General features: G+C 35.0%; 2 protein-coding genes across 5 annotated transcripts; both read right to left on the reverse strand.

Moving 5' to 3' along the window:
- On the reverse strand, positions 2,131-2,544 carry LOC107633089 (F-box/kelch-repeat protein At3g23880-like). Its single transcript, XM_016336724.1, has one exon. The coding sequence runs from the start codon at positions 2,542-2,544 to the stop codon at positions 2,131-2,133; it is 414 nt and encodes a 137-aa protein (XP_016192210.1).
- LOC107630447 (ATP-dependent DNA helicase Q-like 3) lies at positions 4,225-14,993 on the reverse strand. 4 transcript variants are annotated; one of them, XM_021118899.1, is made up of 20 exons: positions 11,525-11,648; positions 11,244-11,421; positions 10,753-10,860; positions 10,616-10,623; positions 10,431-10,514; positions 9,966-10,106; positions 9,849-9,883; positions 9,217-9,300; positions 8,960-9,048; positions 8,372-8,524; positions 8,194-8,290; positions 7,274-7,277; positions 7,042-7,191; positions 6,786-6,878; positions 6,632-6,697; positions 6,424-6,557; positions 5,927-6,021; positions 5,696-5,823; positions 5,370-5,473; positions 4,225-4,778 (listed from the first exon to the last, which is right to left on the reverse strand). In XM_021118899.1, the coding sequence occupies exons 2-20, from the start codon at positions 11,407-11,409 to the stop codon at positions 4,328-4,330; spliced, it is 2,190 nt and encodes a 729-aa protein (XP_020974558.1). In that variant the 5' UTR covers positions 11,410-11,421; positions 11,525-11,648; the 3' UTR covers positions 4,225-4,327. The 4 variants fall into 4 exon arrangements, with proteins under 4 accessions (XP_020974558.1, XP_016189059.1, XP_020974559.1 ...); XM_016333573.2 differs by lacking the exons at positions 11,244-11,421; positions 11,525-11,648 and adding an exon at positions 14,984-14,987; XM_021118900.1 differs by lacking the exons at positions 10,616-10,623; positions 11,244-11,421; positions 11,525-11,648 and adding an exon at positions 14,984-14,993.

Raw genomic sequence — 15,779 nt, forward strand, 5'->3', positions numbered from 1 at the left:
TTGAATTTTAACAGGGTTGAAATTTAAAAAGTTAAACCATACTCTACTATCTAGCACAATAATGCAATAAGCAAACACTTAGATAAACAGATTGGGTGTTAATATTGCAATTCACATCAAAACAGATTCAATGTCAATATCTTTACTCACAACTAACTTCATTATATTATAATTTGTAAATACTAGCTCACTTTTTCATGACATTATCTTGAATAAATTCAAAATAAATTCACCCAACAACATATTTAGAACCAAAATTAGCATGATGAATGAACAGGAACAACAGTTAGTCAAACTAAGGGAACACCAAAAGTATTTACGGCACCCTAATTTTCTGTATCCTTAAATGAAATGCAAGGGTTTAAAACCACTTGCATGATTTCAGAAGAATTCATAGAAGTCAACCGTTGACAAGCAACTTAATTGCAAGCCAGAACCAAGGATTGCCCATAATCTTTTGCACACTGGATATCTCGTTATACAGAACATCATTACTAAGATTAAAAATATTGCCCTTGGTCTTCAATATAACAAGATATTGTCATAAAATGTCTAGTTGACCATAAAATATGATAGCACCAATGGAAATTATTTAATTTTAATTACAAATTAATTCTTTATATATTATTTAATTATAAAATATATTTTTTATTTTATAAATTATTATTTTATCATTCAATCGATTGAATTTCTGTGTTTCTCAAAATTCAATCGATTGAATTTTAGGCATGTGGATTTTTTCCAATTCAATCGATTGCTCTTGTTATCCAATCGATTGAAGCTCTGTTGCATTCTTCTAGTCTATCTTTGTAATAATTGGTGTCACATTTTCTAGATCCTGCAGATAGAAATTGTTTATTTGACAACTAAGTCCGTAATTTAGTAACTTGCATATACGCACTTATTTTATCATTCACTTCTTCCACAATGAAAGTTTTGCAAGCTATTAATAAATAAATACTAATCCAAATTTGTTGGAATAGAGTTTAAACAAAGAGAGAGAAAGAAGGATTTTTAAAAAAGACATAGAGCTTGTTTGGGTGAGCTTTTAAGAGAAGATCTTTTTTTTTAGTTATCTTTTTTTAAAAGATCTTATGAAAAAGTAAAAGTAATTTTATGTTTTGGTATCTCATGCAAAAAGATTTTTTTATCTATCAATTATGTTTGGGTATAACGACATAAAAGTACTTTTTTGTTTATTTATTAGATGAAAAAATCTTTTTTTAAGAGAAAAAGATCTTTTAAAAAAAAGATGTAAATTACAGCTTCTCAAAAAAGATCTTTTTTTATTTTTCCAGTACTTTTACTTTTACTACTAAAAATTTACCAAACACACTAAAAAATAAAAAAAAAGATCTTTTTTCATTATTTTATTAAAATAATGGCGCCCAAACAAGCACTTAATGGTTCAAGAGTTTAAATTTAGTATTCAAAATACTCATATTTTGTTTGCATAAGTGATGCCAAAAATTGGTTACAAGTCTACGATTTGATCTTACAAAGCATAGATTGAGTTGTCAAAATGGCGTACATGATAGTTATGGCTTTTATATTAGGCTGCATTGTGCAGTTGCTATTTATATCAAATTGGGAATGTAAGATAGCTATAAGAAACATTTGACAATTCAAATGAGTTAATTCATGAGCTGAGGTTTCTAGTGAATGCAACAGGGGACAATTCAGTATTAGAAATGCAGCAACGTCAGCAAATAGTGATAGCATCAAACTTATCATTTTACAGTTCAATGTCAATTGTGACTTTTAGCAGTATATTTTCTAGTGCATTGAAACAAATTTTCAGCTGCTAATGTGATATGTAATTCTTGGACTTGATTATTTTGTTGACAAAACAACAATAGAACACTAAAAGCAGCTCCCTCATGAAGTTTTTGTTATGATACCCCTCCCCTTCCAACCATCCCTCTACAACATTATTTTAAGATCTGAAGTACATCTTAAGTCAACCAACCATCCCTTTGGAAGCTGAATCTGTTTATGTGTATCCGATTTCAGGTCAAAAGAAACAATCATTAACATATCAAGTGTAACAGCAGCCCAATCATAATCATCTCCATGCGGGTTACGGAGACCTAGCCAATTAAGAGTCCACCGATGAAGTGGCCATTATCTTCAATAGAAAACGGAAAAGCAGGGAAACTGTTGATCGTCTTTCCAAGAACTGCCACCGAAGCTATAAACTTGCGCAGTTACTGTTCCAGAAGAATCCCGAATGACAGTCACTACCTTGTAACTGTCACTTGACTCATCATACCCAAACCCTAAAGCATTATGCACATTGACACGTAAGCACTGTGTGAGAGGGTTCCATAAACGTAACCAGATATCGCTAATATCGTTGTTGGGTTGCCAAAGCATATGGGCCACACAAACCAACCCGTTGCATGTACCCGAAACCCAGTCTGCTACGTGTAGAGAGTGGCGATTCTCTTGAGCATCAAGAGCGGATGATGGATTTTGGATGAAAGATTCAACGCTACTCAACACTAAGCCCCGTTTTGCTACTTCGTCGAGGCGCGTAAACATAAGGATGGCATTTTTGGGTGATCGGTGAAGGGTGAAGTTTCACGAAGTGAGGGTAGGAGATGATGGAGTTCCATGACTTACACACAAGCTTCAGGCGCGTGAGAGGCTTTGCAGGAACCCAAGAGAGAATCTCCATCACCAGTTCACACGAGGAGCGCCGCTGTTGGGTGTTGAGGCGCCGTGTGCATTCCCTCCGAGTGGCTTGGTTTTAAGGATTTTGTGTCTGAATTTTGAATTTTATTTTAAAAAATAAAGTGTAATCTTTTATTATTTATTTTATTAGTGAGACTAACAAAATATAAAAAAAATAACGATAAAATTACATTTTATTCTTTTAAATAAATATTCAAAATAGTCACCAAAAAAAAAAATAAATAAATATTCAAAATTTAAATTTAAGTTCTAAGATGGTTACGGTACCTAAAGATTGACCAAGGAATAAAGACAAGACATGTGTCCTGTTATTGTTGTGGCAAACCGAAAAATTTGTGATCGCCCACACATTTTTGGGATTTTATTAATATGTAAGGGGGTCAAAGTAATTTTATTTTTGCAGTGTCCTCCATCTATGTTGTTTATGGCTGAGCTAATTTTAGGATTTGTCCAATTGAAGAACAACTTTCTCTTCTCACCAACGAAAATGGTGAATGGCTGCAGCATGATTTGTTGATTTTGTGGTGCTGGAATTTTGAAATTTTTGTATAATCATTGTGTGATTAGTTTTATGTATGTTTTGTAATCCCAATTTTGAGAAAGAATGTTGCTGAGCAGCCATGGTTGTAACTTGCACAAACTGGGAGCAAGAGGTTTTTTATTTTTTTATTTTTTATATTTTTGTTGTTTGGACCCGCCGAAAATACCAATAAGACAAGCCACACTAAAACAATAAGAGAAAGATAAACAATTAAAAAATTAAAAGAAATCGAAATGATCTTTCCACACGAGTGAAATAATTATGTTCTCTCTTATTCACACATTTTATCTACATAGTATTTAAACAATTAAAAAAAAAAAGTAACTTTTGAGTATATACCTAAATAGTTCTTTAAAAAAATGTGTCAGATGTTTTTGTCCTAAAAAAATTTTAATACGTTCAGATTTTTAAACTTTATAAAGATATATAAATTCCTACTTTAGACTCATGGTTTTTACTTGAACGGACAAGTCCTAAAAAATATAACAAAATGACCTATATATCTTATGTTTGTAAAATTCAAGAATCTCAATGTAATAAAAAAATTTTGAAAACCAAAGCGTCCGTTGCAAAATTTTTTAAAGACCTATTTGGATATATAATAGAAATTGTTTTAGAAAAAAATACTCTCTTTAAGTCTTGTTGACTTACGGTCGAATAACTATTTATATACAATGCATTTAATTAATCTAACCTATAAATTCCAACATTTCACTATAACATTTTATAAAATTTAAAACTTACTTCATATGTTACCGTAACGGTTTGATTTCACGAATATATTTTAAGTAATACAAGTAAATAACCTATTAGGTTACATATACTTGTCACCGGTCCATGTAGTTTTTCTATAATGGAAAGGAACATGGATTATTTCTCTTGACAAGCTCTTTGCAAAGCTTAACCCCAACAAAAAAGCTGCTTCAAGGGTGCTTTAAAGACTCGAATGGAATTTTAACATCCATTTTCAAACAAGAGCTCGAAAATGATTGAAAACCAAAATTCTAACTTTCTTTGCAATAACAATAGTTGGCATTTGACACATTTTTGTGACTATAATCAAGACCAACAGTAACTACAAGAGTCAATCTACTGTACTCTCATTTTCTTTTCTACTCTAGATGAGTTCTTTTTTGTGTCATCTAATTGGTCACCTTTTGTTTTCCTACTATTAACAAATTCATAGAACGACGGAATCTGTGGCAGCTTTGTATTAACGGAAGAACTTTCTATTGGCATGCCCCTGTCACCGCAAGGCAAAATTTCTGACTGAGCATTGCCCGAGAGTTCATTACTTGTACCTTCCTTTCCAGAATGATCTATAGCATGTGGTGGGGTGCGACCTTCAGCTTCAGGAACAGCATCCATTGATGTAGATTCCTTCATTGCGCCAAGTCGGTTCAACATATCAACGGAACTTGTCGTTGCCAGCCACCTAACCGTGCTCGCCACTTGTGAATAATAGAATGATTTGCCAGTTTTGCTATATTTCTTGTAGCATTCATCTTCAAGGAAAGATGCTGATGTCTCCAACTCAATCCTGAAAAAATGTATTGTAACTCATTTGGAACTCAAGGAATAATGCATTTAGCTTCAATATGATTTTAGGTGTAGAACAATTATAAATAGTAATAATAAACGAACGAGACTTATTATTGTTCCACATGCTTCCATGTACACCATTGTCTGTGCTTCATAGGGAATAAATAATAATAAATATTATCGTTGCTATTATGATGAAAGATTGAGTTGTGCAAATAGTTATCTGTGGCACAATAATGGTTTGATCTTTGAACAAGGTGCTTTTGCATGTCAAGTAAGTTGCCCCATTGTCATAGCAAGCAGAGGAGAAATTTGGGTAGATAGTTCTTTCTGTTGTGGGCTTGTGGCTGAGAAAGTGAGGTAAGAATGAGATCCTCTTAAGTGGGTATACTTGAAAAGTGAGAAAGTGAAGCCACTAATCACCTTTAGATCATTTTGGTAGAATTCACACAGAAGGGAGCTTATTGTTCAAAGGGTGATTGATCCCCTCACTTTCTCACTTTACAACCATACCAGCATTTTAGAGGATCCGAATCCATGAAGGTGATATGCAAAATAACTTAAACTAGAAAGAAATTGCAAAGCATACTTTAAGTTGTCAAGTCGCTGCTGAGCCTGTTTCAGAGCATTTTGTAATCTTTGCCTGCTTGATTCTCGCATTGCATCAGAAATAGCATTCTTGTCAACTTTACTCTGTTACAAAATATTAGATGAGTGGCTGTGCAGACATGAAAGACACGGGGGAGGGAAGGAGGGAAGGCATGCAATAACAACTGCTAAGCTGAAGGATTGAAAATGATAACAAATTTGTTATGATAACACTAAGTTTATAACCGTGGATAAGCAAGGATTTTAGGAAAATGAGAATATACATTTTTAGTCAACAATGTAGTGTTATGCGGGTACAAGATAAACCTGTTTCTTAGCTTTCTCATTTCGATAGAAGTTTTCTTCTGCACGTTCTAACATAGCAAGCTTTTCATTTACTCCCACTTTAGAATGAAGCTTTGACTTGGTTAGGTTGTTGACAACCTCATTACCATCTGTGAACAAAAACCCAATCAATGTTATGTGATTGAATAATCTACTTACCAGTCCATCCACCCTCCCCCAAGAGTGAAATAAATTTGGTAAAATGCTACCAACCATCGGAGTCAGATATATCATCATCTGAGCCAATTGCTTCATCACCACGATTCCAGAATTCAGATAACTGTTCTCCGTTGATTGCATCAGAAGAACTGAAAATGGCAAGTCATGGATAAATCAATTTTAAAACTAGATGAATCAATATTGTGAAGGTTATTATCACCAGGGCCGTTAAAAGTCAAATAGGCAATGCTAGCAAGTCAGACCATACAAAACTCAGAATACTAGTCTGCCCATGAGAAAGGAAAATCTCATGCTAGGTCCAGCAAAGCCCGAGGTCAAAGTCACAAATAGACTAACAAACCAACCATGGGATGTGTCTCTAAAACCTGTCAATTATATTATGTATTATAGTACACAGCACTGAAGACTGTCCACACCCAATACGTTTTTTTTTTTTTTCTTAATCAACGTTATGTTCAACTCCTAATGCATAAGTATTTGTCTGTTTGTGGTTTTTTTATTTTTGGCCACATGATTATAGGTTGTAGTACCTGGTGATGAAAATTCGAGAAGAACTGCCTTTCTGGCGCAGAGCAATTGCAGTTGTCAGATCCTCCAAATTTCGGGCAACTAAGTTTGGATGTCTGCAAGCATCACATGTTTTTTCACACAGGGATGCAGTAACCTGTTGTGAACAAAGTATAATTATCCAACTGAGTCAATATGAAGCGGATCACATATTACAAAGGGCCACATTACCTTCTCCCCAAAACTCTCGAGAATCCTTTTCCTACGACATCCAGATCCTTCACAATATTCAACCATCTGCATATTTTCATATAGGCTCCATTATACATAATGCTTGCTGCATGGACACTTTGTTGCAAAAGGCATGCAAGGATTTAGATGTCACCTGGGTAAAGTCAGCCATTGACTTTTTTGATGATTCTTCCTGTGAAGTAGATGATTGAGATTTCTTGCTTCCTGAATTTCTTAATATGAATTCCTGAAGCAGGTCAATGAGATCACAATTACAGGAAACAAAACAACAAAACATTTTCACAGCAGGTGGAGTTGAATAGAAGTGGCGCAAATAGAATATTTAAGACCCCCGCCCTCCCGCAGTTTTGCTCCTATGTGGGAAAAAAATTCAAGTTAAGAAAGCCAACCATTCTTTTGCGATCATCTACCCCGTAGTACAGCAGACTTGTACAGGGCAGTTGATCACGACCTGCTCTGCCTGACTCTTGATAAAATCCTTCCATTGACTTGGGAATATTGAAGTGGCATACAATTCTTACATCCTTTCTATCAATCCCCTGGTGAATTTGATCTTATGTGATTACAAAGAATGACGAGCGTAATAAACATCACTATATTTAACAGTAAATGGCAACTTACCATTCTGAATAAACACCAAAGGTTCAGTAACTGTGTGTAAGACAAGCGCTCCATGCAGAAGAAAGGAAGAAAAGAAAAAAAATACATCATAATCTCAAATAATAAGTTCTTAATATCATATTATGATTGCAACTATTTTCAGTGAACACTAAAAGCTCAGCATAGAAAGAAAAGAAAGGATATACATCAAAATCTAAAACAAATCAAGTTGCTACTTGCTAGCCTCGTAGAAATCAAAATTTGATGTGAATATTTATGAACCCCTGTGGTAAGATCAGTGTCTGTTTAATACCCCTTTTAATCATCATACTTCGAGCTGTTATGCTGTAGATGAGCTTTTGTTCAATCAAAGGAACTCTTTGTTTTATTCCATCAAATATTGACAGAAAATCACCATACTACATTAAATATTGCAATAAAACCAGTTATAAATGGAAACAACAGCAGTCATAACTCATTATACTCTATAACTGCCACTAGTGGCAGACTGGCCGTTGACCCGTTGCACCATACTATGCATGAAGTAATGTGATTTCTACATCATGTGGCAGACATGAGTGGACACACTATACAAGATAGAATTAGGAATCAATGTGGTAGAGAGAATTAGAGTTGTTCCTATAAGGGAAGGTGATAAAAAATATTTTTAGGTAATTTGTACATGTGGAGAAGATCTGTAGAAGCCCCAGTAAGAAGACTAGATTTGGTAGAAGTAGTCCAATAGCTAGAGGTAGAGGACGATGGATAAGACCATAGGTCAAACAATCAATAGAGATTTAGATTTCAATGGTCGGTCGCATATAAATATAATTTATAATAGGGCACTCTAGAATAATAAAACCTACAGATCGACTGCCAATGCAAAAATGGATAGAATAATAAAAGCTTCATAAATACAACATGCGAAATGGAAAACATACCCAAAAGCAACAGTGGCAACAACAACTTGTATTTTGGAAGAAATCCACTCATCTAACACAGACGTTCGCATTTTCTTATTCAATCCTGCATGATAAGCTGAAACAAACAGCAAAGAACATGAATGCAATTTGAAGGACAGCAATATACACACATATGCACACATAGAAAGAGAGTTACCAGCACAGGAAATGCCATTTTGGGATAGATGAGCTGACAATTCATCACACATTGAACGTTCAAGACAGTAAACTATTGCACAAACATCTCCCTTAGATTTTAATGTATTAGATAAATCAGCATAAGCATCATCCAGAAGATCTTTGTATCGAACTGCATCATTAGTAAATCTAATGAGATTTGTTTCAATTTTGAAACAGCTTCCTCCCGTGCAAACTCAGCATCACAATAGCCCAATATTTGGTGTTTGTAATTGAAAGGATATCCTCAAATATGTGGATATTTTCCTCCTACTCATTATCAACAATTTTTTTTATAAACAAAATAAAATAAAATAAAATACTCATTAAAATGCAATTTATTGCTTTCTTTCGTCCTCTTTGACATTTTACTCAGTGTCAAACATATGCATGGATAAACATTTAACCCTGAGTGGACTGATTTATTATTCATGTGCCAATTATATTACATTTAACCCTGAGTGGACTGATTTATTCATGGGATTCAAAGATTTATGGCACTTAAGAAGCATGAATGCAAAAGCTGAATTGATCTATAGAAGTAAATGATACAGCAAGCAGGACTAACCTTCATAATAGATATTAGGACGGTTAAAAGAAGATTTAAGAATTAATGGATTTTGCAAATGCAAAGACTGTACAACATCCTTCTGAACCCTACAGAAAAAATAGATAAATAAATCTAGTATGCCACAATATGATTACCAATAGAAAAGGTTGTAGAAACATGTGATTGGATTTGAAATGCATTCATGCACAAGTTTAAAATATAGCCAAAAGGTAAGAGAACAAACTTTTTTAAGGAAGAAGATTAAGAATACTCACTTAGGAGCAGCAGTAGCAGTTAGAGCTAATATTGGAACATCTGGTAGGTGGCTTCTCAACAATGAAAGTTGACGGTAACTTGGTCTATTCCCAAATAAAGAAGAAAAGGTGAATTGTATCACTAATCTATGTTTGTACACAAGAGAATTGAGAAACTACACAAGTATACATACAATCATAAGCCCAATAAAACACTTGACACTATATGAAGAAAATTCAAAAAGGCAAATATAACAGAGAAAGAATGAAAATACTTGGGCCCAATCAAGCAACTTGAGATACTCAGAGAAATATGTGTGGGAATGGAAAAACTAACTTAATATTCATGTTAATAGTAGGACACATATACATAGAAATTACAAGATACTATGGTATTCAACACTATTTCCATCGAAGCACAATTTAGTATTGCCAGAATCAATTTCTTAATTTAGCATTTGGAGATAAATTTCAAATTGTTCATATATGCATGTGGAATTGAACAGAGAAAATGAGATAACTGGATCCAATCAGGAAATGCAGTAGCGCATAGAACTTAGCACCTAAGCAGATGAAACATATTACCCAATGATATAAACATGAAATTCTAGCATTACAAACTCCAATTTCCTATAGCAGAATATATGACAAACCTGAAATCATGGCCCCAACTTGAGATGCAATGTGCCTGAAAATTTGGCGCAAGTGAAATTATTATAATAACCAGAAAAATCAGCTGAATCATAATTTGAAATGTTTTTCTTTCACACCTCATCTATGGCAATGAGACTTAGCAGCCCCCTAGCGTAAATCTTTTTCAGCTTTGGCATAAACCCCGCTGTTGCTATCAACTCTGGAGTCACATATAGTAGCCTTGTAGAGGGTTTTCCAGAATCAAGATCGTCATGAATCTTAAAACATAAAACAGAACATTTCAATTTCCTAAACTTGTGAATAAGTGAGGATTTGGTTACAGTCATATAAATGAAATTTACCTAAATTCTTTCCCTCCCCATAAGGACAGAGTCATATAAAATCAATGGCATGAGAGACAATAAATTCAAAGGGGGCACAACAAAGAAGCTTGAATGTACCAAACACAATGTGCTTTAGAATCAATATAAACCAAACCCACTCTTATATAAATCTCAGGATCAGAACATATATATATATGTAACCATCTATTCAAACTGATAGACAAAGATAAATCATTTGAAAGTATTTTATCACTTAACCTTATTTTTTGCATCAGTTGATATTGTTGAGGAGAGAAATTCAGCATCAATACCTTTCTCTTTTAGTGCCATTACTTGGTTTTCCTGACATGCAGAAAGAACAAATAAGCAAAAGCCTCAACTCAGAAATTAAATATAGCAAAAAAAATGTAAAATAAAATGGATCAAGCTGGAAATATGCCTACCATTAAGGCTGTCAACAGAACAAAAGTCAGAAATCACAATTGTGCCTAGCATGCAAAAACCAAGTGAATTACCACACAGAATTCAGCTCAACAAAGATGCACAACTGTATATATTAGGAAATATGAACATGATTCACCTATTAAAGGACAAACAACAAGCACAATTCCTGTTTTGGCCAGTGCAGGAATCTGATAACACATCGACTTGCCTCCTCCAGTAGGCATAAGACAAAAACAATCTCTTCCTGCACCAAAAGAGGGAGTGGGAAGGTAATTGGCATTCCATCAAAAAATGAAAATCCCAACTTATCCATTTACCAAATTCAAAGAACATGAGTTCATGATTTCAGATCATTTTTTAATTTCTTATCTTCCATATCCAAACCGTTTATCAGAGTAGGACACTGATATAAAACTTGCTTCATGTTCTTTACTTTCTTCTTTCTATATTTGCAACCAAAACATTGTTAAAAGAAAAGTGTCAAGCTAATTTAACCAATCAAACTGAAAAGTGAGACCTATAAAAAAAAATGCAGAATTCCATTCCTATGATTTCTCAGCAACCAAACAGCAACGGAAACCAAAAATTAAAAAAATAAAAAAAGGAAAGATTTTTGCAAAAATGAACCTGAGAGAACAGCTTGAATAGCGTCCAATTGCTTTCCCCTGAAATCAGGGTACCCAAAATGCCATCGCAGAAGCTTCACCAAAGCTTCCTTGCCGCACAGAGCCTTCATCTTGTTCGCATTGCCGCTTTTTGCGTCCCTCAACGGCAATGCTGCTTTCCTCTGCATTTCAATTCCAACCTGAAGGGTAAAAAAACGAAAACAGAGGATCGATTAATTGATCACTCGAATTTGAAGCAGAATTGGGAAGTTCTGTATCAATAGAGGAACAAAAAGTAGACGCCTTTTGTGTCAGGGTTTCGTGTGTGTTGCAGTGTTCGCGGGATTTTCTTTCTTGCTTCCAGTTTTCTTTTCCCTTGGCCTGCGATTTAATATTATTAAATAAATAAATGAATAAATAAGAGGCCTATTAAGTATTATTCCACAATGAAGGGGGGTATAGACGTATAGTAATGCTATGAAGTATGAACTAAGGTTGCGAAGACCGGTTAGTAAATCAGTGGAGTGATTGTCTGATTGATTTAATGGTTCAATTGGACTTAAACTGTGGTTGAATTAATTTAATTAAATAAAAAATAAAATAATTAAAAAATTAATAATATAATTTTAAATATTTAAATTTAATCATTTTTAAATTAATAAAATTAAAAAAAATTTAAAACCAAGAAAACTCAACAGAGTAAAGTGGAATATATAGTAGAAAAAGAAACAAAATGATCAATTCCTATCATTTTTGACATTGCCATCAACAATTAAAAGGATTAACATCTGTCCACTCTTTGTAACTTAAAAACATCCTTTCTTAAATGTCTTCAACATTTGCTTTTCTATTGTTAAAAATTCTGGCATTCCGTTCCAACCAGATCCAGATCACTGCAAAGAACTCAATCAGCAAAATCTTCTGTTCCTCTCTACTCTTGTGAAAACCAGTCCAACTCTCGAACTGCCCGCTCATGGTTCCTGGGACGGTCCACGGTTTACCTAAATACTCAACCAAGCGCACCACACCTGCCACGTAAAGTCACACAAAAGAAACAAATGGTGAACAAATTCCATCTCCTTTTCACACAAGACACAATGATTGTCATGCTGACGAATAACACCTAGCATGCTCAACCACTCTTTAGTATTCACCCTACCAATTAGAACAAACCACCCAAAGAGCTCAATCCTGGGGTTACCAATCCTCCCCAGATTGAACTAGTGAAGTTGTAACTCGTGATTTCTTCCGAAAGAATCTCCGATTGCAGGACCTGCACAAAAGATTTAGTAGAAAAAATACCCTTATTATCAAACTTCCAGACAATATTATCCTCTCTACTAGCTGATAGTTTCACCAGCCTTAACCTTTCATCAAGTTGATGAACCAATTCCAACTCCCACTGGAACAACTCTCTCCTCCACTGAAAATTCCAGATCCACTCTAACCCATCCTAGAATCCACAGTCCCCTATCATAGATCCTTGTTGGTTTGAAATAGAGAAGAGCCTTGGAAAAGTTACTTTTAGAGGGCCACCTTGCACCCAGTTGTCTACCCAAAATAGAGTTCGGCTGCCATTCCCTACTTCCATCGCCAGGCCATGAAGAAGTTTTTCTTTCACCTGTTGATCTGTTATATTCAACTGACAGATGTCTTTTCATGGGCCTCCCTTCACTGGTAAGGTCTGACTAGCTAGTATAATGTTTGGGTTCAGATTATTACAGGAGCAGACCACCTTCTTCCACAACGGGCAGTCCTCCTTTGAAAACCTCCACCACCACTTAAACAACAGTGCTGTGTTTCGAAGCACTGCATCTCCGACCCCAAGCCTCCAGCCTTCTTTGGAGCCTGAACCACTTCCCACTTTACTAGAGGCATCCCATAGCTACTATCCTCCCTACACCACATAAATCTCCTTTGCAGTGCAATCAACTTGTCAGCGACCGCTTTTGGCATCTTTTATAGACTAAGGTAATAGATCGGTAAGCTATTCAACACCGATTTGATGAGAACTAGCTTGCCTGCTTTGTTTAGAACCTTCGCTTTCCATAAGCTGAGCTTCTCTTCCACCTTATCTATGATTGGCTTCCAAGTCTTCACTAGTCTCGGATTTGCTCCTAGCGAAATCCCAAGGTATCGAACCGGTAGACCAGCTTGCTTACACCCCAGAAGGCCACACACCTGCTCCACCCATTCCTGATCACAATTAACCGGGATCAAATTCTACTTATCAAAATTGATGCTCAACCCAGACATCAACTCAAAACAATGCAACATCCTCTTATAGTTCACAATTATTCCTGTCTCCGTAGGGCAAAACAAGAATTTATTGTTATTTAAAAATTTATAATTTTATATAATAATTTTTGTTTATAATTTATTGTTATTCTTTATCAAAGTGAGATTAAAAGGGATTTGTTCAATATTTTTAAAGCTATATCGTTGGTTGGGATGATTGATGGTTGTGGATAATGGACATAAGTGCTATTGATCTTCTCTTTACTTGATTTAGGAGAGTAAAATTAGAAAAGAATATTACTAAAAAGCTTGATAGAATTCTCATTAATCAAGATTAGTTTTGACTTTTTCCAGAAGCATAAGCTGAAGTGTTCAATATGTTTCGTTCAAATTTTTTTCCATTCTTATTCATTGTAAGAGACTCCACCTCTTAGAAAGGAGTTTTATCTTATTATATTTTAGGTATCTTAGATAACTCGTCCTTCTATTTCAAATATTATTTAAAATATTTGAAAGAAAGGTTTTCATATTTTTTCAGCATTCTATTTCAAAGATTATTTAAAATATTTGAAAGAAAGGTTTTCATATTTTTTCAGCATTCTGATGGAAGTTCAACAAGACTCCCTAACTTTTAATAAAGAGGTTTTTTTGGCACAACTTTGTGAAGAAAAAAATTTAGAGGAGAAGATTTATAACCTGCGGTAATGATTTGAGCTTTTTCATTATTTCTCTCTTTGGCAATTGGAGTATAATCTTTGGTCAAGATGGGTATAACAAGATTTTGTTGTAAAAAGAGCTTTTTTTTGTACCATAAATTTTAAGAATAATAGATTAAGTTTGGCAACTGTAATACAAGATTCTTTCATCTCCAAATCTAATACGTAAAAATAAGAATAAAATTCATGGTATCTTCTTGGAAGATGGTTCTTGGATTTTTAAGGTTGAAACTATTAAAAGTATGGTCAATAGATTTTTTTAGCATTTTTTTATTCCACAGAGTAGGTGAAAATTGATATTTTGGGTGATATTCGTCTCTCACAGCTTAGTAGTAAGGTGTGTAAGAGTTGCTCTTATGACTTTTATAATGTTAGAAATATAGTCATGGCTATGAATTCTTATAAATCTCTTAGTCCAGATGGTTTTCAATCCATCTTTTTAAAGGAATGTGTTACATACCCTGGAGAGGGAGACAAAGAATGCTGAGTCCTGAGTCAGCAGCAAAGGTAGACAAAAAAGGAAGAAAATAATTCCTTTACCTTATCATTATTCTAGAAGAAGCAATAAAGAAAAAGAAGGAATAATAGGGCAGGGAAAATCTGTAATCATAAGTGATAGTAATTGATGATTGGATTAGTCAAATGAGAGAATCAGGGAGACGTAATCATAGGAGTTGAATGCTTGATTCTAATAGATAATTATGATAATTAATTTGGTTACAGAGAGGGAATGCAATAAAAGGAGGAGCTGATTAGGTGAGAGGCAGGAAAAAGATTTGGAAAGGCCTAGGCTACGAGAGAATAGGACTCTCAAAGTTCGTCTGTTATCTTTTACTGTTCTATAAATAAATACCAGCGTAACAACTGGTATCAGAGCACAGATCTTAGGTGTTCTGTGCATGGTTTCCATGCGAGCTGTCATGGAGTCGAGGTTGGAAGTCTTGGAGAAGCAAATGGAGGAGATGAGGGAGGCCCATAATTGTTCGCTGGAAGCTCAAAACCAATCGTTTGAAATCTTATCTACCAACCTGTTGAGACAGGTGAGGAAAATGCTTCCACAACAACACCATGACCAGGGAGGAAACGGGGCTGGAGGGAGAAACGGGGGATACGGAAGAGGTTCAAATGGCAGAGGCGGTGGCGGTAATGAAGGTGAAACAGAACAGAGGAGATTTGAGCCTACCAGAAAGCTTGACATTCCCATCTTCTCTGGAGATGATGCAAATGGCTGGCTGGTGAAGATAGAAAGATATTTTCGTGTAACCCAGGTGGCTCCAGCAGAAAGGATGGACTTTGCCACTCTTGCTTTGGAGGGAGAGGCTATCGCATGGATGGAGTGGTGGGAAGAATACACACCATTTCAGAAATGGAGACGATTCAAGGAGGACTTATTGAAACATTTTCAACCTAGAGCTGCTCTCAACCCCATGGCTCTGTTACTAGAGGTGAAGTAGGCGGGGAACGTCTCTTAGTATAGGCATGAGTTTGAGATTGCAGCACGAACGCAGAGAAACTTAGAGACAGAGGCTCTCATGTGCATATTTGCAAATGGACTCAAAAAGGAAATTCAGGCCGAGTTGGAGGTGGCTCGGTTTGATAATTTA

This window comes from Arachis ipaensis, chromosome B03, assembly GCF_000816755.2.
Source record: "Arachis ipaensis cultivar K30076 chromosome B03, Araip1.1, whole genome shotgun sequence".
Lineage (NCBI taxonomy): Eukaryota > Viridiplantae > Streptophyta > Magnoliopsida > Fabales > Fabaceae > Arachis > Arachis ipaensis.